The sequence below is a fragment of the Gallinula chloropus genome, assembly GCF_964237585.1.
Source record: "Gallinula chloropus genome assembly, chromosome: 26".
In the NCBI taxonomy this organism is placed as follows: Eukaryota; Metazoa; Chordata; class Aves; order Gruiformes; family Rallidae; genus Gallinula; species Gallinula chloropus.
In genome coordinates, this window is record NC_140111.1 from 2,674,356 (window position 1) to 2,700,526 (window position 26,171).

The 26,171-nt window shown below is 62.0% G+C and overlaps 2 protein-coding genes across 2 annotated transcripts; both read left to right on the forward strand.

Moving 5' to 3' along the window:
* The first annotated feature begins 2,097 nt into the window (after nt 1–2,097).
* Nucleotides 2,098–6,577, forward strand: PPP1R1B (protein phosphatase 1 regulatory inhibitor subunit 1B). The gene is made up of 8 exons (XM_084275571.1): nt 2,098–2,266; nt 3,414–3,474; nt 3,918–3,940; nt 4,407–4,482; nt 4,666–4,794; nt 5,474–5,542; nt 5,877–6,026; nt 6,114–6,577. Exons 1-8 carry the CDS (start codon nt 2,186–2,188, stop codon nt 6,200–6,202), a joined length of 678 nt encoding a protein of 225 aa, XP_084131697.1. The 5' UTR covers nt 2,098–2,185; the 3' UTR covers nt 6,203–6,577.
* Nucleotides 6,578–6,835: 258 nt separating this feature from the next.
* STARD3 (StAR related lipid transfer domain containing 3) lies at nt 6,836–25,403 on the forward strand. The gene is made up of 15 exons (XM_084275459.1): nt 6,836–6,864; nt 11,783–12,050; nt 14,986–15,063; nt 15,339–15,416; nt 15,510–15,563; nt 15,655–15,772; nt 16,856–16,954; nt 17,540–17,595; nt 18,113–18,205; nt 19,513–19,575; nt 20,564–20,659; nt 21,210–21,289; nt 21,683–21,787; nt 23,065–23,158; nt 24,689–25,403. Exons 2-15 carry the CDS (start codon nt 11,847–11,849, stop codon nt 24,791–24,793), a joined length of 1,323 nt encoding a protein of 440 aa, XP_084131585.1. The 5' UTR covers nt 6,836–6,864; nt 11,783–11,846; the 3' UTR covers nt 24,794–25,403.
* Nucleotides 25,404–26,171: the final 768 nt, after the last annotated feature.

The window sequence follows — 26,171 nt, forward strand, 5'->3', positions numbered from 1 at the left end:
CTTCGCGGGTGGGAGGAACGGGAACGGCAGCGGGAAGGAACCGGGGAACCTGTTGCCATAACGACTCGGGTCCCGTGCGCAGCCACCGGGGCGATGCTCCGAGCACGTGGGCCCCCGGTACTGGGGGGGACCGAGGGACCCCTCACCCTGTCCCCTTCCCACGGGGACACGGGCTGTGCTGCTGGCTGTCCCCATGTGTGGTGGGTGCTGCTGCGTGGGGCTGTGCTGTGCCGCAGGGCCGGGCTTTGCCATGCTGAGCTGAGCTTTACCACACTGAGCCAGGCTTTGCTGAGCAGGGCCGAGCTTTGCCACGCTGAGCTGGGCTTTGCCATGCTGAGCTGGGCTTTGCCATGCTGAGCTGAGCTTTACCACACTGAGCCAGGCTTTGCTAAACAGGGCCGAGCTTTGCCATGCTGAGCTGGGCTTTGACACACTAAGCTGGGCTTTGCCACACTGAGCCAGGCTTTGCTGAGCAGGGCCAAGCTTTGCCATGCTGAGACGAGCTTTGCCATGCTGAGCCAGGCTTTGCCATGATAAGCTGGGCTTTGCCATGCTGAGCCTGGCTTTGCCACAGTAAGCCAGGCTTTGCTGAGCAGGGCCAAGCTTTGCCATGCTGAGCCTGGCTTTGCCACAGTAAGCCAGGCTTTGCTGAGCAGGGCCGAGCTTTGCCACACTGAGCCAGGCTTAGCCATGCTGAGTCAGGCTTTACCACAGTAAATTAGGCTTTGCCACACGGAGCTGTACTTTGCTAAGCAGGGCCGAGCTTTGCCCCCTGAGCCGAGCTTTGCCCTGGTGAGCTGAGCTTTGCCCTGGTGAGCCGGGCTTTGCCCTGGTGAGCTGAGCTTTGCTGCGCTGGGCTTTGCCGTGCCGAGCCGGGCTTTGCCGTGCCGTGTCGGGCTTTGCCAGGCCGGGCTTTGCTGCGCGGGGCCGGGCAGGCGGGAGTTTATCCGTGGCACGGTGCCACTCGGGTAAATATTTTGCTGGAGCGGCGGCTCCTGGCCCGCGGCCACCCGCAGCCGTTGGAGCACCGGGAGATCCGGGGGCCGGAGCCAGCTCCCCGCTCCCCACTCCGCGTTCCTTCCTCAGCCCCAGCGCCACCCACACCGCCCCGGGGCGGGGGTGGGCAGCACCGGTCTGGATCTGCCTGCCCGTGACCCCACTGTGTCCCCCTGCGTGGGGACCCTCCGGGCTGTGTGTGGCATCCCCCCTCTTCCCTCCCTCCCTCACCTCGCCACTCGGAGAGGTGCCCTTGGTGCCCGGGTCCTTCCTGGCACAGGCAGCGCCCAGCACCGGTGCTGAGCAGCGCCCGGGTGGCGAGGAGGAGGGGGGGGGTGGTGTGGGGGGGTGTGTGGGGCCGAACCCCTGCTTTCCCTGCGGGAAACTTTGCGTTGGGTGGAATTTTCCACCCGGAAAACCGCGGAGAACCGGAGCAGACCCGGGCACAGCCCCGGGGGAGGGCACAGCCCCGGGCTCCCGGTACAGCCCCGGGTCACGGGTGGCGGCGCGGCAGCCCCCGCACACGGGCGATGGGGTGTTTCGGGTGTCCCGTGTCCCCGCGGATGTCCCCCCCGGTGCTCTGCGGGATCCAGCCGCCGGAGGAGCGGAGTCCCTGTCCCGTGGGGGTGGGAGAGGGGTGTCCGGGGGGGACAGGGCAGCGTGGGGGGGAGTGGGGTGAGGGGGAGGCTTTTCCTGCTGCCCCTGCAAGAGCGAGAGTGTCCCTGTCCCCTGCCCAACCTGAGGCTCTGTGGGGAAACTGAGGCACGTGTGATGCGGGCTCACGTAGAGACACCCGTCCCGATCCCTGTCCCGTCCCACCTGCTCACCGCTGTCGGGATCCACCCCCCCCACTCCCCGGCAGGGAAGGGGTTAAGGACCCCCCACGGTTTGGCTGAACCCCCCTCGGGGGCTCCCCAAGGGCTCATTACCGCGACCTCAGCCCCCCTGCCCGGGGGGGGGGATGAATAATTCAGCGCCTGGTAGGAGACGTGTCCTCCCTCCCTCTCCTTCCTCCTCCTCCTCCTCCTCCTCACCGGCTCTGCCTTTCCCACCTCCCGCCGCTCTCAGTCCTCGCCGTACCGAGCCCGGGGTGCTACGGAACTCTCCGCTCGGCACCGGCAGCAGAGACACCCCCACCCCCCCCCCGCCTCTCCCTCCCCGGTAGCGCCGGTGCCGCGCGGTCGAGGCCATGGACCCCAAGGACCGCAAGAAGATCCAGTTCTCGGTGCCGGCACCCCCCAGCCAGCTGGACCCCCGCGCCGTTGAGATGGTGAGGGTGGGAATGGGGCTACGGGGTCATACTGGGGGTCCCTCGCTGCTCCGAGGTCACAGGCGCCCACCCCTTGTGGGTGACAAGGGACCCCCGGTGTGACCGAGGAGGGGTGGGTGGGGGGAGATGGGACCCAAGGTGGTGGTGTGAGCTGGGTCCCACCCGAGGGTTGGGGGCAGGTGGGATGGGATGGGGATGGAGTGGGACAGGAGGGATGGCGTGGGACCAGGAGAGGGGGATTGGAGGGGACAGAGGGGACTGGACATGGGACGGGAGGGACAGAGGGGACAGGAGGGATGGGATGGGACAAGATGGGGTGGGAGGGAACAGGATGGGGAATGGAGGGGACGGAGGGAGCAGGAGGGAGGGGGTGGGTGTGGGACAGCAGGACAGTGGGGATAGGATGGGATAGGGCATGGGACAGGTGGGACAGAGGGGACAGGACGGGGTGGGGGGCACAGGACGGGACGGAGGAGGAAGGAGACAGGATGAGAACACTCCAAGATGCCCGTGTGAGCTGCGGTCCCGCGGAGGGGGAGTTGTGCTGTGGGGACAGGGCAGCAACAGTGACAGGATGGGACAGGACGGGACAGGGATGGGACAGGACGGGAGGGGAGGGGAAGGGAAGGAAGGGAAGGGATGGAGGGGATGAGATGGGAACAGGGATGAGATGGAGGGGACAGGAGGGGACAGGGATGAGAGCGGAGGGGAGGGATGGTGCGGAGGGGACAGGACATGCTGGGGGGACTGTGCAACCCCCCCAGCTGGTTGTGCCCAGCCTCAGGGGACGTCCCCAGGCAGAGTCCCCGCTGAGGGTCCGGGCAGGAGCTGGGGCTCTCATGGGGATGGGAGGGACTGGGGATGTCATGGGGACCCTGGGATGGGCCCGTGGCCGCTCCATGGGACACTGCACTTTTCAGTGGTGCTGGCTCAGCAGGGACCCCACCCTGGGGCCCCCCACAGAGCAGGGTGCCCCCCTGCCCTGCTCCCCACGGCTGGGCACTTCCCCCTGTGCAGGGGGGTACGTGGCCCCGCATGGTCCCTGCCCACATGTGTCCTCACCCTCGCACGCAGCCAGGCATGGCCCTGGGGTGCAGGGCAGGGGACCCTGGGCATCCCCAGCTGGTGACACCCCTCTGTGCCCCAGATCCGCCGGCGGAGGCCCACACCAGCCATGCTCTTCCAGCTCTCTGAGCACTCGTCCCCAGGTGAGTGGGGCAGGGACCAGCACCCGCTGGGGATGGGACGTGGCGCAGGGATGGACGTGGTGGCATGGGGTGCCTGGTCCAGGGATGGGAGGTGGTGTCAGGGTTGGGACACGGTGTCACCGATAAGATGGGGTGGCAGGGGTGGGATGCGGTGTCATGTGTGGGGTGGGATGTCTGGGACTTGGTGGCAGGGATGGGACACGGTGGTGGGATGGGATGCGGTGTCACCTGTGGTACAGGACGTGGTGGCAGAGGGAACAGGGTGGGATGGGGTGGCAGGGATGGGACACGGTGGTGGGGTGGGACACAGTGGCAGGTCCCTGGCAGGCAGGGTATCCCCCCCAGAGTGGGGGTCCAGGGGTGAGCAGGGACCTGCCTGGCTCCGCTGGGTGCTGGCAGCCCTCATCCCACTCACCCCTCTCTTCCTGGTGCTGCTGACCCAGAGGACGAGTCTCTGCCCTACCAGGTGAGTGGGCGCCGGGACCCCCAGGGCAGCCCCGCTCCCCTGTCCCACAGCTCCCCAGACACCGTGGGGGTTATCAGGGCCCAGCCCAGGCGGCTGCCACCCCTTCCTGGCCTGGCCCCAGTGCTTATCGATGCCCTGCTCAGCACGGACACACGGCGCCGGTGCCGCAGGGATGGGGACACGGAGCCAAGCCAGGCCATGGGGTTTGGCTGCCATGCAAACCACCTCGTGACCATCACTGGGGTCCCCAACACCAGCTCCCCATGGCGGGTGGGGGTGGCTGTGTCAGCCTTGGATCTCTATTTTGGGACCCCCATTGCAGCATCCTTATCCCAGGGTCCCCACCGCGAGACCCCCTGTCACAGCACCTACCTCCCCAGGGGGTGTTTGGCTCCCCTGGGGCCGCAGTGGCCCCCAGTGTAGGGGGACATTGGGACCCCATCCCTGACACTGTTCCCTCCCACAGCGCACCTCTGGCGAGGGCTGCCTGCTTAAACCAAAGAGGACCAACCCGTGTGCCTACACACCGCCCTCGCTCAAAGGTACAGCTGGTGCTGTCTGAATGGGGAAACTGAGGCACAGGGGCTGTGTGGGGTAGGCTGGGGGCACCTGGGTATGATGGACCCCCACACCTCTCCTGGTGCCGTGTGGCTCTGCAAGGAAACCCCAGTGCTCCCAGTGCTCCCAGTGCCTGGAGTGGGGTCTTGATGCCAGTGTCTCCCCAGCGATGCAGCGCATCGTGCAGTCCCACCTGGAGAGTGGCCTGGCTGGGGGTGACAGCTCTGACGGGGAGGCTGATGACGGGGACCACGAGCTGGGACGGGCCTGTGACCCTGACAGTGCCCTGGAGCCTGGTGAGGAGGAAGGGGGACTGGGGACGGGGCTGCCAGAGCCTGGGGGACATGGGGACAAGATTGTCACAGCTGGAGGGACATCAGAAACGGGGATGCTGGAGCTCAGGGGATGCAGGGATGGGGCTACCAGTGCCTGGGGGATGTGGGGACAAGATTGCTAGAGCCTGGGAAATGTGGGGGATGGGGATGCTGGAGCCCGGGGAACATGGGGACAGGGCTACCAGCACCTGGGGAACGTGGGGTTGAAACCTGGGGGGGGGCGTGGGAGATGGGAATGGGGATGCTGAAGCCCAGGGGACGTGGGGATGGGGCTGCCAGTGCCTAGGGGACGTGGGAACCAGGCTGCCAGAGCCATGGGAGCGTGGGGATGTGACTGTTGGAACCCAGGGGTGTGGAGCCAGGTACCACCGTCCCTTGCAGCCCTCGGGGATGGGGTGGGTGCCCGGGGGGGGACGCGCACACAGGGACTGGCTGCTGCCGGCACACGCCGTCCGCTCATCCCGGGCGGAGCGGGGCGGGGGGGGATGGGGTATGGGGGGTGGGCAGCGCGTCCCCCCGCCGGGCAGTGTCCCCGTCCCCCGCTGACGGCAGCCAGCCCCCCGCCGCTCGGCTGACGCGGGTGCCCCGGTGCCGTGCGTGCCTTCCTCTGCCCCCGGCTCATCGCCGCCCGCCCGCCAAGCCCCGGGGAGCCAGGCCCGAGCCGAGCGGAGCTACTTCCCCGCCGGCCCCAAGGCGCATAAGCGGAAAGGTAACGGGGCTGGAGGTGGGGCGGGGGGGGACACACACGGATGGAGGGTGGATACCCACCCGCCCGGGGTGCCGGGACACGGATGGAGGGGGGATATCCCCCGCCCGGGGTGCCGGGGCACGGATGGAGGGGGGATATCTCCCACCCGGGGTGCCGGGACACGGATGGAGGGGGGATATCCCCCACCCGGGGTGTCGGGACACGGATGGAGGGGGGATATCCCCCGCCCGGGGTGCCGGGGGGGCCCGTCCCGCCTCCGCGCTGCCCGGGGGGAGGGATGCAGGTGGCCCTGGGACCGGGGACGCCCCGGGGCCACCGGCCGCGCTGCCCGCAGGCGGGCAGAAGGTGTCCTTCGCCGGCGGCATCGAGGAGCGCAGCGAGGCCCTGAAGTCGCTGACGGTGTCGGAGATCCCCGAGGACCCCGAGGGACCGGAGGGTGACGAGGAGGAGGCGGCACGGGAGCAGGAGGACGGTGGCACCGGGGGTACGCGGGGTGACATTACCCCCACATCCCCCCGCACCCCTCTCTCCGCTGCCCCCCGCCCCTGACTTCGCCCCTCTCCGTCCCCAGAGCGGCCTCACGTCGGTTTCGCGGAGGTGCCGGCGCGTCCCATCGGCACCGAGCGCCACTCGCCCACCTTCCCGCTGGGCACCAGTTAGCCGGCACCGGGCACCGGGCACCGGGCACCGGCCTCCCCCCCCGCCCCCAACCCCGGGCAGCCCCCGGCCGCAGCCGCTTCGCCAGCGTGTGGTGTGTGCCCCCCCCCTCCCCCTCCCTCCCCAAACCCCCCCTGCCCTGCCTGCGCTTCGTGTACCCGCACGGCCCGGCCGCCCCCCGCCACGCTCGGTACCGGGGGAGCCCGCGGAGGGACCGGCCGGGCCGCCCCCTCCCCCGGCTGCCGGGGCATGTGCCGGGGACGGGACCCCCGGGACTCCCCTTACCACCCCCCCCCCCCCCAAACTCCGCCCCTCTCGGCTCCTCGCCCGCGCCCCACGGAGCAGAACCCCCGCCAGCAATAAACGGCTGTACAGAGAGGCTGGAGCCTGCCTGGGGCGGGGGGGGGGGCTGCGCACCGCGGGGGCGGGGGGCTGCGGGACAGGACGGCAGCATCCCCCCCCCCCCCGGTGGGGAATGGTCTCTCCCTCCGCCCCCGCTCCCCACACACACACACAGACACACACACTCCCCCCCCCCGCGGCAGGCGATGGTCAGCGCCGGCGCAGCCCGCGTTTCTCTTCCGGGGCCGGAGGTGGGGCGGAAGCGGCTCGTTCTGGGGTCGCTTCCGGCGGGGACCGGGACGGGGCCCGGCGCTGAGCCGCAGGTACCGCTATGGGGGGTGAGGGGTGTCTGGCCTGGGCTCGGCCTGGTCCGGCCCAGCCCCACTTCCCTCCCTTCCCGGGGCGGCTGGATCCAGGGGAGCGCGGGCGGCGGGCCCGGCGGGCACTCGGGGCCTCCCGGTTCGCCCCGCGGTGGGGGGAGGGCCCGGGGCGAGCGCGGTGCCGGTGGCCGGGAGGCCCCGTAACGCGGGATCCCCCAGGGGAGCCGCGGCTGGGCCTGGGGCGGGAGGGGCTCCCCGGTGGGTCCGGGCCACGGGCCGCCCCGGGAGCCCTTCGTAGGGCCACGGCCTCGCCTCGACCACCGCCCGGGGCCGGGCCGGGGCAGCGGCCGACCCCCGTGGATCGCGGCGTCCTCCCGCAGCCGCCTCTCTGCTCACCCCGGCGGGCAGCGGGGTTCTCCGGGCCGCGGCTCTGCGCGGCTGGGGGGGTGTGGGGGGGTTGGCGGGGGTACCGGGGCGAACCGGGCAGGGCCCTGGAAACCGGGCGGCCCCTCGTGGGATCCCGGTGCTGCTCGAAGACGACACCGTTGTGGGAAGGGGTGGGGGGGTCCTGGCCAGTCCTGGGACCTGACCCTGCAGCTGTGGGGGGGGGGTCCTGAGCCCGTGGTGCTGGCAGCCCTCGGGGGTTTGGAGGGTCAGGCTGGTGGTTTGTTTATGCTGTTATCCCTGTGGCTTCGGGTCTGGGGTCTCTGCAGAGGCCCCCAGCTTCATCCCCCTCCCACGAGGGTCCCATCGCCCTTCAGCACGGAGTGGAGGAGTGAGGAGCAGCGGAGCGAGGTCGGGTGGTGGGTGAGGGGTGACAGTGGCCATCGCTGCCCCTGGACACCCGTCTCTGGCTGCTGAAGCTTCTCTGTGGCTGCAACCTGGGGCTCTCCTGGGTGTTTCACACCCCGCTCTGCAGCACAACACCCAGCAGTGGTGGTGTGGGGCTGAGCAAGACACAGCTGAGGCCTGGGTCACAGCATGGGGACAGCAGACACTGCCAGCAGGGTCCCACAGCAGCTCCTGGGGACAGGAGCCCTCCCAAATGTGTGGGTGGGCAGTGCTGCTCCCTCCCCCTTCTCAAACAGGGGGTTTGGGGTTGGCTCATCCCTTGGTTGAGCAGCAGCTCAGCTGACCTGACACATGTGGCTGGGGGGGGACGTGTGGGGTGCTGTGGGGCTCTGAGGGGGCTGCAGGCAGCTCCCTGACACGTTGCACAGGAGCAGGACAGTGGTGCAGAGAAGCTGCCAGCTCTGTGGGACGTGGTGAGTGTGAGGCCGAGCCGCTCCTGCCCTGGGCACACCAGGACCTCGCTTCCTCCAGCTCCCCAGGGCCCAGCCCCTGGTTTGGGGCACAAGGACAGTGAGTGAAAGCAGCTGGTAGCTCCAGGGAAAGGTGCATGTTGCACAGTCCTCTGAGTTTCCCTGTTCCCACTTTCAGTGCTGGGGAGAGGACGGGCTCCCTGGGGGTCTCTGCTCACACCTCACACCTGCCCAGGGGCTGAGCTCAGGCAGTGGTGGCTCCCAGCTGCTCATGGACAGACAGAAGCCGCATCCCCGATCCCCCCTCATCACTCCACTTTCCCACAGCTGTTACCTGTCAGCTCCCCCACTTCCCACTGTCCCTTGTGCCCCCAGGAGCAGCCTGTCCCATGCCTGGCAGCGGCACCTCTCCCAGCAGGAGCTCAGCACCGAAGGTGCTGTCAGGGAGCAGGTGTGAGGCCAGAGCTCTGCACCGCACCCCCGCCGCAGGATTGCAACCCGAACACCCCCGCGCAGCGGCTGAATCACCTCCCAGTTGGCTTTGGAGTGATGTTGAGCAGCTAATTGGCTTTATTATTAAACTTTTACTTTTGTTGCAGAGGCAGCTTCCCCTGCCAGGCAGCTCGGACGTGTGTTCGGTGCAGCACCCACGGTCGGTGTCCATTCCAGACCCCGTCCCTCTGTCGCTCCCCAGGGTGCTCTGTCACCCAGCACAGCGCTTGGTGTGAGGGTTCCTAGTTCTCAGTAGAGGTGACAGGAGAATTAGCTGGTGAAGCCGTCATGTGAGCTGAGAAGACACGTTAATAGGAAGTCGGGGGCGCGGGGAGGAAAGGAGAAGCGCTGTCACAAGATGGAAAGGCTTCTTGCTGTAAGACATGTCATTAACATGCAAACCTGCGCTAACGAGGAGCTTGTGATTTGAATCTGAGAGCTGAGAGTGGAAAGGGGTGACACACGCTGGGGGAGAGGTGCCACTGGGGCTCTGCAGGAGCAGCTCTGGCCTTTTGTGGGGATGGGATGTGCGTTGGCACAGCTCCTGGGCCGGTTTGGTGTGTCCCTGCAGCCCCTCTCACCTCCCACCTCACCCTCAGAACAGGAGTTGGGGCTGGCAAAAAGAAACCCAATCTCTCTTGAGTTTCCAGAGACCCTTTTAACCAGAAAACCCCAGGGTGTGGGCGCCCCTTTGGCCCATATCACTGTCACCCAGGGTGTCCCTGTGGGCAGCATGTGCCACTCACACTTCCCCACCCCGTCGTGGGGGCTGCGCCGCTCCAGAGCCCCCGAAAGCGGCAGCCGGTGCAGCAGGGGCTGGCTGGATGCATAATACAACACTGGGGTGCTCAATAATTTATCTGTCACCCAGAAAGAGCCACGTTTCTACACGCTCAGATCCTGCCCCTGCTTTCTCTTGCCTCAGGGAGCAGCCCCAGTTGGGGTTTAAAATATTTCTGGGGAGCCCTGCTCTGTCCCATGGTGTGCTTGGAGGTACAGCCCCCCTCACTGGTTCTTCCCCAGGAGTTGGTTGTTGCTGCTTGGTGTGGGGTGAAGTGGTGTTAAACCTTCCTGGCAAGGCTGGGTTTAAACATAGAATCACAGGGGTTGGAAGGGACCTACAGAGCTCGTCGGGTCCAACCCCCTGCCAAAGCAGCTCCCTGGGACAGGTCACACAGGTCAGTGTCCAGATGGGGCTGGAATCTCTCCAGAGAAGGAGACTCCACACCCCCTGGGCAGCCTGTCCCAGGGCTCCCTCACCCTCACTGGGAAAAAGTTCTTCCCCATGTTGGTGCAGAACTCCCTGTGCTCCAACTTGAGGCCATCACCCCTTGTCCTGTCCCCACAGACCCTGAAAAGGGGGCTGGCTAATTCCCCCTGCACCCCATCCTTCAGATACTGATAAACATTCATAAGGTCCCCCCTTAGCCTTCTGACTCAGGTGGGTTTAGGCTTGGCTGGGCTCGTGTCGGCTGCGGCGTCCTGGCGCTCTGGGGCTGTGCAGAGCATCCCCAGCGCCGTGTCGTGGGGCTGGCGAGTCTCCTGGGGTGATGTTAAAGCGCTGTGAAAGTTGCTGGGGGGCTGGCAGGGGGGCTGCCTAAGTGCAAAGTGGTGTTGGAGGGGAGGCGGCGGCGCGGCGCTGCCGGGGAGGAGCGGGCAGCCCGATGCATTATTCAGCGCTCGCAGATGTCTCGGAACTTTTCTCAGTTTGAGATGGGCCCCTCGCTCGCTCCGAGCGGCGATCTGAACTGACAAGTGTTCCAGCTCCTTCCCCAGTGCCTCTAAGAGCCTCACAGGGACCTGACAGGAGCCTGGCTTTGTTCCCTTTCCAGCCTTGGCACTCTCTGGGTGTTGGGGTGCAGAACCTGCTGGTGCAAGGACCCCAAACTGCCCCGAATCAGGCCCTTGTGGTTGCTCCTGTGTCCCGTGGGACTCAGCAGCAGCCTTCCCTGCGAGGTTTCTCCCTTCCCACAGGGAAGCCTGGGGGCTGTTTCCCTGGGATGTTGGGTGGCTGCAGCCTCCTGGTTACCCCAAGTGGGATCTGCCATAGACAAACAAACCTCACTGGGATCCCAGGGGGGATGCAGCACTGCTGGCACAGCAGCTAAGGCAGGGAGGAGCCTGGGGTGGTTTAGGAGGCTCAGTGTCCTTGAGCAGGAGTGTTTTGCAGAGGTTGTGGGGGGGGTTGGTTGCCTCTGCTGTGGGTGGCTCCGGGGTGGCGGAGCCGGGGACTGACAGATCCCTGGCCCGACCTGTTCTGGCATCCGCTTTGGGTGTTTGTCTGCAGCCTGTGGCACGGGGCCGTTAGCACAGTGGCCTCCTTGTGCCTTGCTGACGGAGAGGAAAAACTGGAGAACAATGGTTGGCACCGGGCTGTGTGAAAACAGCCCTCAGCCCTCAACACCTCGCTCACGCCGGGCTCGTGTGCCCGGCACTGCCAGCCGCCGTGGCTGGGGCAGAGAGCAGCTTTCTGCCCCGGTGCCTTCCTGTGGCTTTGCTTGCCCAGAGCTGGGTGTGAAACCCTGTGTCCCCCTCCCAAAGCAAGCAGGCTCCTCTCCTGGCTGTGCAGGGTGGGATCTGTGGCCGATGCTGTGCCTGGGTGCTGAGGCTTTGTGTTGTGCCCTGTGCCCCGGGGAGCTTGGCGACTGTCCCTGTAGCTTGGGGTGGCTCCAGGACACTGGGACCCGCTCTCTTTGGGATCGTGGGTCTCAGTGGAAACACCTCGAGGGCCCTTTTCCTGCTGCCATGGCATCTCTGTGGGCTTTGCCATCTGCTGCTCCGGCCACTGGCTGCAGCTGCCAGCTTGGCTCGCTGCGCTGCGAGCCTGTTCTGGGTGGCTGCCTCTGCATCCCAGTGACACTTGCTGGTGGCTCCACAGACCCCCTGCACCTTGTGCAGCCGATTCCTGCTTCCCTGCAGTGAGCAGAAGGGAGGGAGGGTCCTGTGCTGGTGAATGTGGGGTGCCAGGGTGAGCCCTGGGTGTCTTTGCTTCGGGGAGGGGTGGCTCTTGGCACCCCAAAACCCCAGTGTTGTCCTTTTTGCTCAAGAACTGGATCAAACAGACAGGGGCTGATTTGGTACCAGGAATATTTGCCTTTAGAGGGGAGAAAGGAAGAGGGGGGTCAGGAGACCCAAGGCTTGAGCCTCCCCTTTGTGTCTCCCCACAGGTGATGCACTGACTTGGCAGATGTTGCCCCTGTTCACGTAGGACCCAAGTCACTTGGGCCGAGGATGAGCAAGCCGACGGACCTGGAACGAAGCCTCCCAGCCATAGCGTCCATCAGCACCTCGTTCTCCCAGAGCCAGGGCTTCTCCCCATACTGCTATTTCTCCCCAGAGAAGAGAAAAGCCATCTCAGATGTGAGGAGGACCTTCTGCCTCTTTGTCACCTTCGACCTGCTCTTCATCTCCTTGTTGTGGATCATTGAGCTGAATGTAAGTTGGGGGAAAGCACATCAGTGGAGTCTTTACTCTATAAAGTCCTGGTTTGTTTTCTTTTTTCAGCTGTTCCCTCTGGGTTAATTGCTCTGTTTTCAGAAGTCCTGGGCCAAATCTTTGTTTGTTCTTCCCAGTGCTCTGCTGATCTGTGCTGGCTGAGAAACCTCTGTGTAAAGTCCGGCTCGTTTCCTGAAACCAGGCTCTTGTTGTGGCTGTCCGGGGTCGTTAATGTGTGTGGGGCTGTGCAGGGCTGTGTGTGGTATGTGGGGCTGTGTGTGGGGCTGTGCAGGGCTGTGTGTGGGGCTGTGCAGGGCTGTGTGTGGTGTGTGGGGCTGTGCAGGGGCGGTGTGTGGTGTGTGGGGCTGTGCAGGGGCGGTGTGTGGGGCTGTGCAGGGCCATGTGGGGCTGTGTGTGTGGTGTGTGGGGGGCTGTGTGTGTGGTGTGGGGGGGGCTGTGTGTGTCTGTGTCTGTGGGACTGTGTATGGTGTGGGGGGCTGTGTGAGTGGGGCTGTGTGTGTGTTGTGTGTGGGGCTGTGTGTAACCAGCTCCAGGGCTGTGGAATCACCAGGTTGAGCGCTTGTCCAGGTTTCTCTCCTGCTCCCCCTGCCTTAAGTGACTCCCCTTGCTGTGTCTGCCCTGCAGCTGCCCTGCCCTGTTCTCAGAGCGTCAGAGGAGTGAGGTAGGATGTGCAGACCCTCCTCTTGCCCGCCCAGCTGCTGGGCAGAGACAAAAGGGCTTTGAGCTTTGGTGCTGATGCACTCCTGAAAGCCGGAGGAGCCGTTCGGCAGCGGAGGGGACTCAGGGCTGGGCAGTGTCTGTCACTGTGTGAGCTGCTGCCTCTGCTCACCCTGTCCCCTGCTGCAGTGCCCAGGGACACCCAGGTTCTTTACCTCGCTCCCATCAGGTCAGAGCTCCTCCCTGGGCTGTGGTTTATGTTCCCTGCTGGTTTCAGCTGGGGTTTCAGGTACTACATGTCCTTCTGTGGAACAACCTGAGCGGAGATGAGCCGATAGAGCCCAGTGCTCCTGCGTGCAGCCCCGCTGGCTCTGGCCTTTACTTATCAGCACTGGATCCTGCACTCACTTAGTGGCTCTTATCTCTACCCTGTTTATTTCCTGCACTTAACAGATTGTCTTGGCCAGCAGGTCCCTGCTACCCGAAGAGACCCCTGCCTCCCCCTCCTCCCCCCCCACCTAGGAAAAAGCCCCTCCTGGGTGGCATTCCAGCGATGCCAATGGTGTCCTGCCATCCTGTCTTGGACCCCAGCCCCACTGCTCTTGTCCCTCAGCTTTCTGGGCTCTGGAGAGGTGCTGTCTGCAAAATGAAAGAACCCAGCCTGGGGCAGATAATCTGCCAGCACGGTCACCAGGGTGATGCTGAGCGTAGGTCTTGCAGGTAGCCATTAATGAGTGACTAACTGCTGATATTTGGGCCCTGAGCTGAGATGCTGCATATTTAAAGCTATTAGGACAGCTTATTTGCCTGGTTATGAAGAGCAACGATTTTATATCATGACTAATGCTTTTTTTATCAAACGGTTTCCTTCGCTGCAAGATAAGCTGAGCAAATTGGCCCTTGTTAAATGTCTCTTGCAAAGTGGAGTTCTGCAAGCTCGCTGCTCTTGGAGACAGGGGGATGCCTCAGATGGTTCTTCTTCCTTGGCCACGGTGGTGGCCTGTATTGAAACCAAAAACACCTCCCAGAAATCGTAATCTGAAGCCTCCCCCCTCCCTTCCTCTCATTCCTCCCACATAAGGAGCTGGGGTGTGGGGTAGAGGGTTTCAGTGGCAGCTCAGGGAAGCTGGCTGGCCCAGCTCCCACAGCCACAGATCAGATAAAGCAATAGTGCAGCTTTGCTTTGCCCCCCCCCCCCCCCAACCCAGCCCCCCTTTCCCAAATATGAAGCACCAGCCCTGACCTAGAGGGACTGCTTCCCAACGGCTGCCTCTTCTGTCCTTGGACTGTCTGACCAGAGGGTGCCAGGGCACCAGGCTGCCAAGAACTGGCCTGAGATCCACCAACTTGTTTCTCACAGATCATCAAACAGCTGTCAGCCTGTACCAGCTCCCAGGCCAGCTGGGCTGCGTTCAAACCAATAGCCTAAAGGTGAAGCATTTGTTCCAGTTACCTGAGCCATTCCAGGCTCCTGAGAGCAGGATTTATGGTGGCAAAATGACCAGGGCCTGTCAAGCCCCAGATTGTCTCGGGGTACAGCGAGCAAGAGCTCTTCCCTGAGCTTTTCCCATGCTCCCACACATCATCCCAGAAAGTGGTTTGCCTCTCACGTTTCCTTGCTGTGTGTCTCTTGTCTCCCTCACCCCCCCCTCTCCTCCCTCTTCCCCTTTGCCAGCACGCTGGAACCCACTGGTTGATATGCTGGGATTCTGGGAGGGCAGCTGGGCACTGCTGGGAGCCCTGGGATTCCAGCTGGCCCAGAAGGAAGGAGAGGGGACCCCTTGGTGCCTGCACAGCGAGGCCCATTGTGGCTAAACCCTCCCCAGGCTGCTAGGGACCCCCAAGAGCCCTCGCAGGGGGGTGTTTTGATTGTCCAGCTCCACTCAGAGCGTTAGGAAAGGTGCTGGAGAAGCTGTTTCCTGTGGCTTTCTGGGGCTTTTTGCTTCATCTCCTCCCATACAGCAGGAGTCTGTCACCTGAAGCTGTTGTCCAGCCAAGGGCTTTAGGCTGTGAGGCTGGTGAGTGCATGGTGCTGGCCTCAGCCTAGAAACACCCTGTGTCCCTGCCTGCCTGGGTGTGAAACCCAGGGTGAAAGGGGCTGCTGTACCCTCCCAGATGAGCCCACCTCGTGTGTGCAGCAGGCCTGATGCATAACCTGACCTGCTGGCACCTCCAGTCACTGCCTGGCCAGGTCCTTTCCACCATTAGTTTCTTACCAATGCACCCAGTAGCTCTCTGGTTTCCTGTCTTCCCTCAGACCAAGGATGGCATTCAGAAGAACCTGAAGAATGAAATCATCGAGTACAATTTCAAGACCTCTTTCTTTGACATATTTGTGAGTATCCCAGACTGCTGCAGGGGAGGAAACAGCTTGGGTGCTCAGAGTGGCAGAGGCTGAGCCAGGGAGGGTCCCTGCCTTGGGGCTGGGGAGGGGTGCCTGGGGTCTCCCCACAGCCTGGCTGGGTGACACTGGGCATGTTGTACCACGTCCCAGTTGCAGCCTTGACCCCATCTGCCTAGGTGGGGAGTTGGCCTGTGCCTGCATCCTCCCAGTGCCTGGCAGAGGGACGAGGGCAGTGACTGGTGTCCATGGCTCTTTTGTTTTCCAAGGTCTTGGCTTTCTTTCGGTTCTTTGTCTTGCTGCTGGCCTATGCCATCGTCAGGCTGCGCCACTGGTGGGTCATAGCGGTAAGGAGGCAATTTTGGCTTTCCTGCTCTCAGTTTTCTCTCTCTGCCTGGAGTTTGCAGCCCTCTGAGATACATACATGTGTGTTTTTTCAGGTTACTACACTGGTATCCAGTGCCTTCCTGATCGTGAAGGTCATCCTCTCCGAGGTCAGTGTCCTGGGGGTTGCTCTGTGATTGCTTCTGCTGCTCTCTTCCCATCCATGTGAACTCCCCATGCTCTCTGCTTTCTTCCCCTCAGCTGCTGACCAAAGGGGCTTTTGGCTATTTACTCCCCATCGTCTCCTTCGTCATCGCTTGGCTAGAGACTTGGTTCCTGGATTTTAAAGTCCTAACTCAGGAAGCAGAAGAGGAACGCTGTGAGTATTTCTCTCCTCTCTGGGAGGAGTTGGCAGGCAGGAGCAGCAGGCCTGGGGTTCTGCTGCTTTGGCAGCACCTTGACAGATCTGACATTTATGGCAAAGTGATCTCCAGGCTGGCTGCGATGGTTACTGCCTGACTCAATTCTTTATGGTATATAAGGCCCTTTTGGGGGAAGAAAATACCAGATTATAAAAAGCATCTTTTAATTGAGTGGAGCAAAACGTGCCAGATTCCCCAATGTCTGGATCCTGGAGCCAGACGTGTTGGAAACAGAGCTCACCTCCGCCTAGGAGAAGATGTTTTGAAACAGTGGGACAGGTGCCAGGTGGGCTGGTGGACTGTCTGTCTCTGGATGTCTGTCCTGGAGACCTTTCAGAGGGGATGGCTTCACTCACGGATGCGTTACGGGGGTGTGGTGTGAGTTACAGCCTGTGAAATCTTACAGCCTCCAGCCGCTGAGGTCAGACTCAGCAGAGAGCGAGTCTGACCTCATGCTTTACAAATCACCCTGCTGAGCCCGGCACTTGTACCTCCCAAGGGTCCTTCTAGGGAGTTTGGGCAGCCACCCCAGTCCCAGCTGAGCACCCAACTCCAGCAAGAGGGCTTAACAGAGGAAAGAGGAGCGGGAAAGGGGCTGTAACTGGAGGAGTGTTTGTCAGGAGAGGCTCTGTCCGAAATGTGCTGACTGACTGGAAACCACCAGAGGATGTTTGGGTCTTGCAAGGAGGCTTTAAGATGAAAAATGATCAAGTGTTTAATGCCTCTATTGGATTAGGCTCAGGTTCTAAATTGCTTCCAGGGGAAGCTCTTATTTAATTAGATGCTTAATCGCCTTTGGATTTGACAGGCAAAAGAGCCCATTGATCTCCATGCAGATAAAATGTCTCAAACAAAAGATGAGGCAATAGGAGCTGAAAAGCTTGTGGGCTGGTTGGTGTCGGTGCTACCAGACCGGCTGTGTCTGGAGGAAAGTGGCTGGGAGGGTGGTTGAGTCGGGGTGGAGGTGTGGGGACCCCAGGACCCCAGGCTGTAGAAGCACCATGTACCACGTGTGTAAAACCTCATGCTTTGGTTCACAGGGTACCTGGCAGCCCAGGCTGCAGCCTCTCGTGGCCCCCTGCTCTACCCCAGAGCCTTTTCTGAGGGACAGTTCTACTCCCCACCGGAGTCCTTCGCAGGTGAGACATGTTGTCCTCCCCTTCTGCTGGCACACAGCCCCCTGGGTCTCCTCATCTCCATAATCACCTCCTCCCTGAGCTCGGTCTCGTTATCCCAGCCCTTGGCAGTGGCTGGTGGCAAAGCCTCCCAGACCTGACACTGCACCACGGGCTCCCCTCTCCTCACACTGCGCCTGGGCAGGAGTCCTGCTCGGCCCTGCACGCCTGGCTTCAGCTCTGGGGGAAACCAGAGCCTTTTGTGGTCTTGGGATTAAACACTCTTAGCTGCAGCTAAAGGACTTGACAAATGCTGCCCTTGGGGTGAGGGCACGGGGTGAGCTGCCACGGGCAGGTGAGGATGGGGGCTGGCAGCACGCCACTGCCCTCTGACACTGCCCCGTGCTGGCTCCGGAGCGAGGGGACGTCAGCAGGAGCAGTTGTCTTGGTGTGGTTGACACTTGGAGCGGTGTCTTGCCAGCCAGCTGCAGTGCTGAGGCGTTGGGGGGTGTCTTGCTGGGGTACAGGGATGGGATGGTGCCTGTCTGAGGGAGGGTGTGTGAGCGGGGTGTTCGTGGACCGCCTGTTAACAGCGTGCTTCCCGCCCAGGGTCGGACAACGAGTCAGATGAGGAAGGTGTGGGGAGGAAGGCCTTGACAGTTCAGGTAAACAGAGGTCACCTCTCCCTGTCCCTCACCTTCAGGCTGATCAGAGCTGTGGGCATCTCTCACAATCCTGCTGCTCCCTCAGGGTGCTGTACCTGCAGAGCACCAGCGGCTGCTGTCCCTCCTCACACAGCCTGGCCTGGGGACATTGAGCCAGGGAGTTCTGCTCTGTCCTTCATCCCCCTGAAGCCTGGCTGGGCACAGGCTGCTTGATGCTCCTTTCCAAGGGGTCCTGCTACTGCTCAGCCCCGGTTCCAGCACCTCAGACGTCTCATAGCCCTTTGCCTGCTGGAAACCCTGCCACCAAGGCAGGAGCCTGGCTGGTAGACGCAGCTGGCGTGTGGATACAAGCCAGGGCGGGGAGTGTGACTTCAAGCTCCAAAATGAGGCCTCTGTGACCCAAATTTAAGAGCTTTCTGCGGTGTGGGGGTGGGAGATGCCCCTTTTCCCTCTGCCAGCCTTGGGAAGGGGGGCAGCAGGCTTTCTGCACACAGTGACACGCTCCCTTCTCTCCTAGGAGAAAGAGTACGTCCGGCAAGGCAAAGATGCCATGGAGGTCGTGGACCAAATCCTTGCCCAGGAGGAGAACTGGAAATTTGAGAAGAACAATGCAAGTGTCGTGTGTGTGTCCCCCTTGCCCCCCCCTGCCTGAGAGCACGGATGGCTCAGTGAAAGTGGGAGGACAAATGAGGCTCCTGAAACCTCCTTGCGACACGAAAAATTAACAAGCGTTACAATTACCTGATTGAATTAGGAATCCAGTCCAGTTCAATGTAAAATCCCCTCTTGTTTAATTAGACGTTTAATTGCCTTCCTGTTTGACAGGAGAGAGCCCCTCGCTCCTCCCTGTTGCAGGGGTGGACAGCTCACCCTCAGTAGGTGTTGGGACATGGGGCTGCAGCATGGGGAGCAGCAGTGTGGGGGACAGCAGAGCCGTGCCAGCCCCCATGGCTGCAGGTTCTGCCCTTGCTCCATGGCAAGGCACCTTTGAAGGTGCTGTGGAGGCCGAGCTGGGCTCTGTCTTTTCTGGCCAGCTTTGGCCCACATGAGAGCAGGAGAGTGTGGGGCACAGAGTGCTCCTCCCACCCCCAAAGCTGCTTTGGTCCCTCCTGTTTTCCCTGTGAGAGGGACCTTTGTGGGTGCTGCAGGGTAAATGGCACACAGCAGAGCCTTGCCTGTTGCCTCACCACACTGGTTTGTTCCCTGGGCTACAGGGCAGTGTTTTTGGGGTACCCAGAGCTGCTTTCTCTCTCCAGAGGGTGGAGAGAAAGGGATAGCATCTCTGCCCCCCTAAACCCAACCTTGCCTTCTGCTCATGGCCTTGCAGTGCAGTAGGGGCGAGCGTCCTGCAAACTGCAGTCTCATCTGGTATTTAAAATTCCCCTGTCAAGTGATCCATTGTCCGATGCCAAACTAGCTGGGCAGATTGTTTTCTTTATCCAAAGGGGGATGGATTTAAATAGACTAATCAGAGTTTAACACGGGGCTAATGATGAAAGGTTATCATCTGTCCATCCCTAACCTCTCTGGGGAGGCTCTTCTCAGATGTAGGTAACAACAGCAGTGCTGGCAAACCAACCCCTTTCTCTTCCCCCCCGCGCTGGTCGCTCGCTGCAAAGAGAATTTGACCTTGACGTGGAGTTTCCAGGCTGGCACAGGGAGGATTCTTTTTCTGTCTCCTCACTGCTGCCTCTCTGGATATTGTTTTGTTGATGGAAATCTGTACACGTGCATCCCAAATGTGCTCAGTGCAGTTCCCAGGCTGGGGTCACTGCCTGGGGTGGGGGGGATGGGGCAGGGGGGGGATGTTTCAGGGCTGCAGAGGGTCCTTCAGAATGTTGCACAAGGCAGGACTCACCCCAGACAGGAGTGATTTCCTTTGCCAACGTAAATATAACACTCTCCTTCCTTACACAGGACTTTGGTGACGTTGTTTACACTTTGGAAATACCTTTCCATGGCAAGACCTTTATTTTAAAGGTAAGGACCTCCCCCCATCGCTTCCTCAGCCCGTGTGCTCTGCTGGGAGCCAGCTCAGCTTTCACGCTCCCCTGGCCCTGGCAGGACAGGTCAGCCTGCAAAGCACGCTCTCCCTGCTTGAGACAGATGAACCACTCCACACGCTCTAGGGAATCTCTCCAGGAAAACCCCTTGGCTGGCAGACAAACTCCCCAGCAAATATGCTGGGCCTCGCTCTCCGCCGCTAGAAGCGGGAGCAGGTGACTGCAAGACTTGATTCCAACCCCAGCATCTAGGACTAATCTGACCAAGGAGGCTAATTGCAACTAATTGCCAGCAAGACCAGGGGCTGAGCGTGCGTCTGCTGCTGCCTGGCATGGAGCAGAGCTGCTCGGAAGTGCCTTGCTCCGTGGCCTCTCGCCGGCGCGGCTTGGCTGGGACCCACGCTTTAATGAAGCATCGGTGCTGCGGTGCCTTCTCTTTGTTCCAGTGCATATGTTGCCTCGCTGGCAGGAGCTGCTGGTGGAGCAGCTCGGTGTTTGTGAGGAGAAGCTGGATGGTCCCCGTGTCGCTGCGTTAACTGTTTGTTTCCAAAGGTCCCCTGTCCCGTGGGGACGTGGAAAGAGAGAGAGATGTTGTCTGTGCCGGAGCTCGGAAGAGCTTCTTGGTGACTTCCCAAGAAGCAGGGTGAGGGTGGGAGAGCAGCCAGCCTGGGTCAGTCCCAAGCTCTGTCTGTCTCACTGTGTTACAGACAGACTGATGCCTGCCCTCTCTGACACCAGTGTGCACTGGTGAACCCTGAGGTCTGGCCTGAGCTCTCAGACTCCATGTGCCCTCCAGGCCCTTGGGAACGATAGTGCAGTGACACAGGGGTGACATCCTTGGCTTTGCGTGCGCTAGAGCCGGGCTGGGCCCCTCATCTTGTGTTACCCCAGTTGTTCTTTGCCCCCCCTTAAAATTCACCTTAGTAGGGAGCAGGACTGGCTAACTGGTCTGGCTCTGTCCACAGGCCTTCCTGCAGTGCTCTGCTGAAACAGTTTACCAGGAGGTTATTCTCCAGCCTGAGAAGATGATCCTGTGGAACAGAACGGTGGCAGCTTGCCAGGTAAGCGTGCTGGACAAAGATGGCTTAATCACAGGAGCTCCTTGGAGCGGAGAGCTGGAGCTTCCCAGTCCAAGGCCGGCTGGCGGCGGTGCCCAGCCCGTACTGGAGCTTAGCTGGATCCGAGTCGCTGAGGCGTTAAATCTCCCCCGCTCAGCCGTACGATCCGAGTGCTCTGCGGTCGCCAGCTGCACGCCTGTGCCTATCCAAAAGCCCATGAGGTGGGCAGGGAGATGGGCCAGTGGCTGAGCCAAACCTGCTCTTTGCTTGGGAGGTTTTGGGTGTTGCACACCGCTGGGGTGGCTGGGATTTGGGGGCAACGCCTGTGCCCCCCTCCTGCCCTCCCAGAGAGGCAGAGGACCCAGTGCTGGGGCAGGACACAAACCTGTGCACACGCTGCCGCAGAGTTTGTCCCCTTCAGCCTCTGATCAGCTGCTCGAGATGCTCCTTTTGCTCCGAGTGCTGCTGCTGTCGTGGGGCAGGGTCTGTATCACCCAGCTGTTGGGGCAGCCTGAGGGCTTCTCCCTGCTTTGCTTTTCTCTTCCCACTCCAGATCTTGCAGCGGGTTGAAGACAACACCATCGTCTCGTACGATGTGGCAGCTGGGGCTGCGGGTGGTGTCGTTTCCCCAAGGTCGGTTCATTCCTCTGTCTGCTTTGAGCTGAGCCCCTAAACCCCCCTAAAATACAGAGAGAAGGGTCTGACTGGAGGGAGAGGGTTCTGCCCTGGCTCTGCCCATCTTCGCTCCCAGGACCTCCCAGTATCAACGAGGCAGGGCTGACTGGCTATGCTGGTGACACTCCCAAAGCCAAGGAGCCCCTGGATTCTCCTCCAGACGCTCCTGTCAGGAGTCTGGGAACCAGAGGCTGCCTCAGCCAGCCCATCGGTCTCCCTGTGCTGTGCTTTGTTCTGTGTGTTGACACACCTCTGCCACAACCTTTCCCAGCACTCATGAGAGCAGGATCTGGCCCTTGAGAAGCCCTGCTCTTGTCTTTGAAAGCAATCACCATCCTTTCTCTGCCCCAGGGACTTCGTGAACGTGCGCCGGATCGAGCGCAGGAGGGACAGGTACATTTCCTCAGGGATGTCGACCACGCACAGCCTGAAGCCGCCGCTCTCCAAGTATGTCAGGTAAGAGGCAGGTTGGAGCTTGGTTTTTCTTCCCTTTGCTTAAAGCTCAGGGCAAAGAGCCACTTAAACGAAAGCCCTGCTGTCTTCCTGGCAGCGCTGGCGGGAAGCGGAGCTATTTGTGGAGCTGAACCTTGTTTCCCTTGTTCTTCTTCCTTTGTTGAAGAAACTCTGGGTGTTGCTCGGGCGTTTCCCAGCAGCTCAGGGGAGTGGAGGTGCCAACCAGTAACAGCACAAACCCCGACCCAGTCTGCATCCTGTTTATGTCACAGTTAATTCCCAAACAGGGCCGGCTGCCGTTTCAGAGGGGCAGTAAACAGCTGACTGGCTCACTCCAAGCCTCTCAGATGCCTTTTGCTTCTCGTAAGCCGGTCGCTTACTGACTTTAAAGGCTGAGGACCTTGAGAGGTGGTCCCGTGGGTGAAACAAGCTGCGTCAGGATGGGCTGGCTCCCAAAGTGTCGGCAGGTCTCCAGCCTCTCCCCTTCCGAAGGGACAGCTTCTCCCAGCTGGGGATAGATCCCAGCAGGGTTGGTCTCATCAAACAAGGACTCCTTGTTACTGTCTGCTCCGGTGCCTGGGGCCCAGCTGTGCCACTCCGCACACTGACTTTGTTTTTCCTAATAATCTGGTTAAAGTAATTGACATTTTAACTCGGAGCCGTTAGAGCTGCCTCAGTCTATTTAAAAGAGCTGGGGACTTCAGGGCCTGGAAAAAAAACAACAAACAACCACCTTTGTACAAATGTTTGCAGCAAAAAATAGCGTGTTCCTGATCGGGGAGGGGGAATCTGTATTTGGGCTCTTGTTGCTGAGAGATGGTGTGAAGAAGGATCTGGGGGCTGTAGCGATGAAGCTCCCCACGCCGAGCCCATCCTGACTTCTCAGGGCTTCCCTGGGCGTTGGGCTTGCTGGGGACCCCTTGTTTGCACAGGGTGGTGGCTCAGAAACCTCCCCACAGCGAAGAGCCTGGCAGGGCTGGCACGGTCTGGAGACAGAGGCTGCTTCTCAGCCCGCAGCCCCGCAGCAGCCCTGGCACCGCTGCTGCCAAGGCACCTGTGGGAAACCTTCCTTGCTGGGCTCGCTCCTGTGCCCACAGCCACAGCCAGGCGCCTTCCTGGGTGACCCTGTGCATCTGCTCTGACCCTGCTGGGCTCCAGTCCTCGCTGCCAGGCGCAGGGGGTGGCTGCTGCCAGGCACAGGATCCGTGCTGTGCGCCCCAGCCAACGGCTTTTCGGCTGGGCCTGGCTCTGACAGCATCTTCTCTCTCCATTCCCTGCAGGGGTGAGAATGGGCCCGGAGGATTCATCGTGCTGAAGTGTCCCAGCAACCCCAGGGTCTGCACCTTCATCTGGATTCTCAACACGGACCTGAAGGTAACGCTGGTTCTTTGCTGTATCCCATCCCTGGTGGCACCCACACCCCCCCTGTGTGGCACGGGCTGTGTGCTGAGGGCCTGTTCTGTGCTCCCAAAGGACTTGGGCTTTGCTGGTGGAGTTAAACACTACCCAAAAATCACCCTCTTTCCCCTGAAGCTGCCCCAGCGTGAGGGAGGGAAGCCTTCCCTTTCCCAGCAGAGATCTTGTTTAAGGCTTTCACATCTCTTGTGTGCAGGACTGGGGGAGAGGAGAGATGTTAATCCCCTTATGGGGACTGAAAGTTGCGCTGGCTGACTGCTCAGGGCTCCTGGGAATCACCCTTCAGTGGGCTCCCTCAACCCTGCGTGCCCAGCACCCCCACAGCCTGGTACAAGCACAACCACCTCCAATACAAACATAACCACCCCTGGTACAAGCACAACCACCCCCGGAGTGCACGGGGCTGTCCCTGCATCCAGGGAAAGGCGCTTGGACCCAGACCCGGAGCTGTTTAGGGAGCTGCATGTTGAGCCCATGCTGGTGGCCCAGACAAAAGGCAGCAGGAAGGGAACCAGGGTCGGGTGGCTGGTGGGAGGGGGGGGAGCAGAGCTGGCCCGTTTTCTTCCTCCGCTGAAGGTTGACGTGGTAACAGCGCTGCAGCAGCGAGCACAAAGGCTTCATTCATCGGCGCTGTGCTGCAAAGCTGCGCAGCCCCCTCCCCTCCCACGTCCCTCCCTCCCTTCCCTCCGAGCACATCAGCTCTCTCCTGCCTCCTAAAATGCTTTGGAGAGAGGGGCTGGCAGGAACGCTTCTCCTGGGCAGGGAGAGCAGGGCTGGGGCAGGACCTGACCTCCTGCCTCTGCCCCACGGAGGTGGCGTTTCCCTTCTCCCCTCTCCTGTCCCTCTGTAACGAGCCAGTTGGGAGGGATAACGAACCCTCTTGGTTGTGCAAGATGGGGTTTGGAAAGGAAGAGACGTTCCTTGTGCTTCCCAGGCCGGAGAGTGCTCGCCCACTGCCTGCCTCCGCTGCTGGAAGAGATGCCGGAGCGGACAAGCTATTAATAACCCACTGGCAACTGCTGCCACCATCTTCCTGAAGGGCTCTGCTCGCGCCCAGACCCCTCGTCTGTGCTGCCTTGCTATTTCCTCTGGCCCCCAAGAAGTATTTATAGCACATGGCTCATCCCTTCCTGCGCCCAAGGGCTGAGGATTACACCCAGGTGCCGTTTGGGTCCGTGACGGAGCTTCACCCCCCAGTTCAGTTTGGGGAGGTGTCCGAAATGGCTCCTGGACCAAAGGGCCCTCCAGGTCCTGCAGAGAAAACCTGCCCCAGGGAAAGGGGCAGGCTCCCCCCATGCATCAGCTGCCTGCCCTCGGGACCCCCCTCCTGCCCCCAGGCTCCCTGCCAAGCGCCGTTCGGTTCCTCCCCTGGAGCAGCGTTCCTGGAAAGCAGCAGCTCCCCTCAGCATGGGCTTGGGGTTGTCACCCCTGGGTCAGGCTGGGGACCAGCTGTGGCTCACGGTGTGGTGGTTGTTGCTCTCCCCACAGGGCCGCCTGCCCCGGTACCTGATTCACCAGAGCCTGGCTGCCACCATGTTCGAGTTCACCTTCCACCTCCGCCAGCGCATCGGCGAGCTCTCCGGCAAGCCCTGAGCAGCAGGGACCTGCCCTTGCCCCACATTCCTCTGCAGACAGGAGAGGACCCTGCAGCTCCCCCTGGAGAGGATGCCCTGGACTAAATGCGTTGAGATGAGGCTGGGGGGGTGCTCAGCTCCCCCCAGCACTGTTCCCCTTAATTGGGACTGGGAAACCACTGACTGTTGCGTGCCAAACCCCTGCCCTGCCCTCCTCGGGCTCTGATGTGGCACCCCCCTTCCCCTCACACTGGTTGGGGGCTCATATGTGTGTCCCCCACCCCCCCAGACTCCTGTAATGTGCCCCAGGTGATGAGGAAGAGGAGCCAGAGGTGCAGGGCTCACTCAGTTCACAGGTCAGTCCCCTCTCAATCCCTGGGCTGGGCTCTGCCCCTCTGCACATGGTGGGGCAAAGGGGCAGTTCCTCATCCCAAGGGCTGTGCCCTACCCAGCTCACCACACTGGGGAGGGGGGGGACACACACAGGACCCCTCCCTGCTCCATTCTGTGGGGCTTTGGGCTGCCCAGGTCTCCCCTTGGGGTTTGGCAGAGCTCATCCTCCACCCCCCCATCTCCCAGCCGAGGCAGAGCATGATTTGCCTTAAGCAGAGACTTTTTCTCCTTTTTGGGGGGTGTGGAAGGGATGGGGAGGGGGGGGATGAGGGGAGGGGGGGTGGGGGGATGCGGGGGCGACTGCATCTTCTTGCTACCTGCGAGCGCCGGTGCCGTGTTCTGCGTTATAAATGGAAGCAGCACGGAGCCGCCCGCACGCGGGGGCCACCGCGTCAGCGCTGCGGGGAGGGGGGAGCGCCCACGCTGCACCCCCCCTACCCCCAGCTCTCCCCTCCCTCCCCCCCACCTTGGCAGGGGGGGTCTGTCCCCCGTTGTCCCCAAGGGGTGACACCCTGGGCTGGGACCTGTCAGAATTAAAGCCTTGCACTGTTTGCAGCCCATCTGCACCCACCTTGGATTGGGGAGGGGGGGGGGGGGAACAGCTGGGGTGTGAGGGGCCAGCCCGACCCCCCACCCCAGCCACAAAGGGTGGGTCCTCAGGGTGCCTTCAGGTGCTGGCCCTGGGTGTCACCGTCCCCCAGCGTGATGCCAGCAGCACCACCACCCCTAAATGGCCCTGGGGTGTGAGACCCCCAGCCTGTGGGACCCCCAGGCTGTGGGGTGGTGGCCTAGAAGGGGCTGGAGACCCCCCCCCCAACCACCCAGGCAGTGGCCACAGCCACTTGAGCCCTGTGTTGGCACAGGGCAAGTGCCCATCCATCTGTTGGCAGCCCCCATCTGTCAGCCCCACAAATAGCTGGGCTGGGGGGGGGGGGGGTCTCGTGGTTGGCACCCCCCTGTCCTGGCACAGCCAGGCCCTGGGATGGGACCCCAATGGCCTTGTG

Bases quoted from the DNA above. Each gene is read 5' to 3' on its own strand.
- PPP1R1B (XM_084275571.1), top strand. From the start codon at position 2,186: ATGGACCCCAAGGACCGCAAGAAGATCCAGTTCTCGGTGCCGGCACCC. The intron at 2,267-3,413 runs GTGAGGGTGGGA...TCTGTGCCCCAG, and splicing joins ACCCCCGCGCCGTTGAGATG to ATCCGCCGGCGGAGGCCCAC. The intron at 5,543-5,876 runs GTAACGGGGCTG...CGCTGCCCGCAG, and splicing joins CAAGGCGCATAAGCGGAAAG to GCGGGCAGAAGGTGTCCTTC.
- STARD3 (XM_084275459.1), top strand. From the start codon at position 11,847: ATGAGCAAGCCGACGGACCTGGAACGAAGCCTCCCAGCCATAGCGTCC. The intron at 15,064-15,338 runs GTGAGTATCCCA...TTGTTTTCCAAG, and splicing joins CCTCTTTCTTTGACATATTT to GTCTTGGCTTTCTTTCGGTT. The intron at 16,955-17,539 runs GTGAGACATGTT...CTTCCCGCCCAG, and splicing joins CCCACCGGAGTCCTTCGCAG to GGTCGGACAACGAGTCAGAT.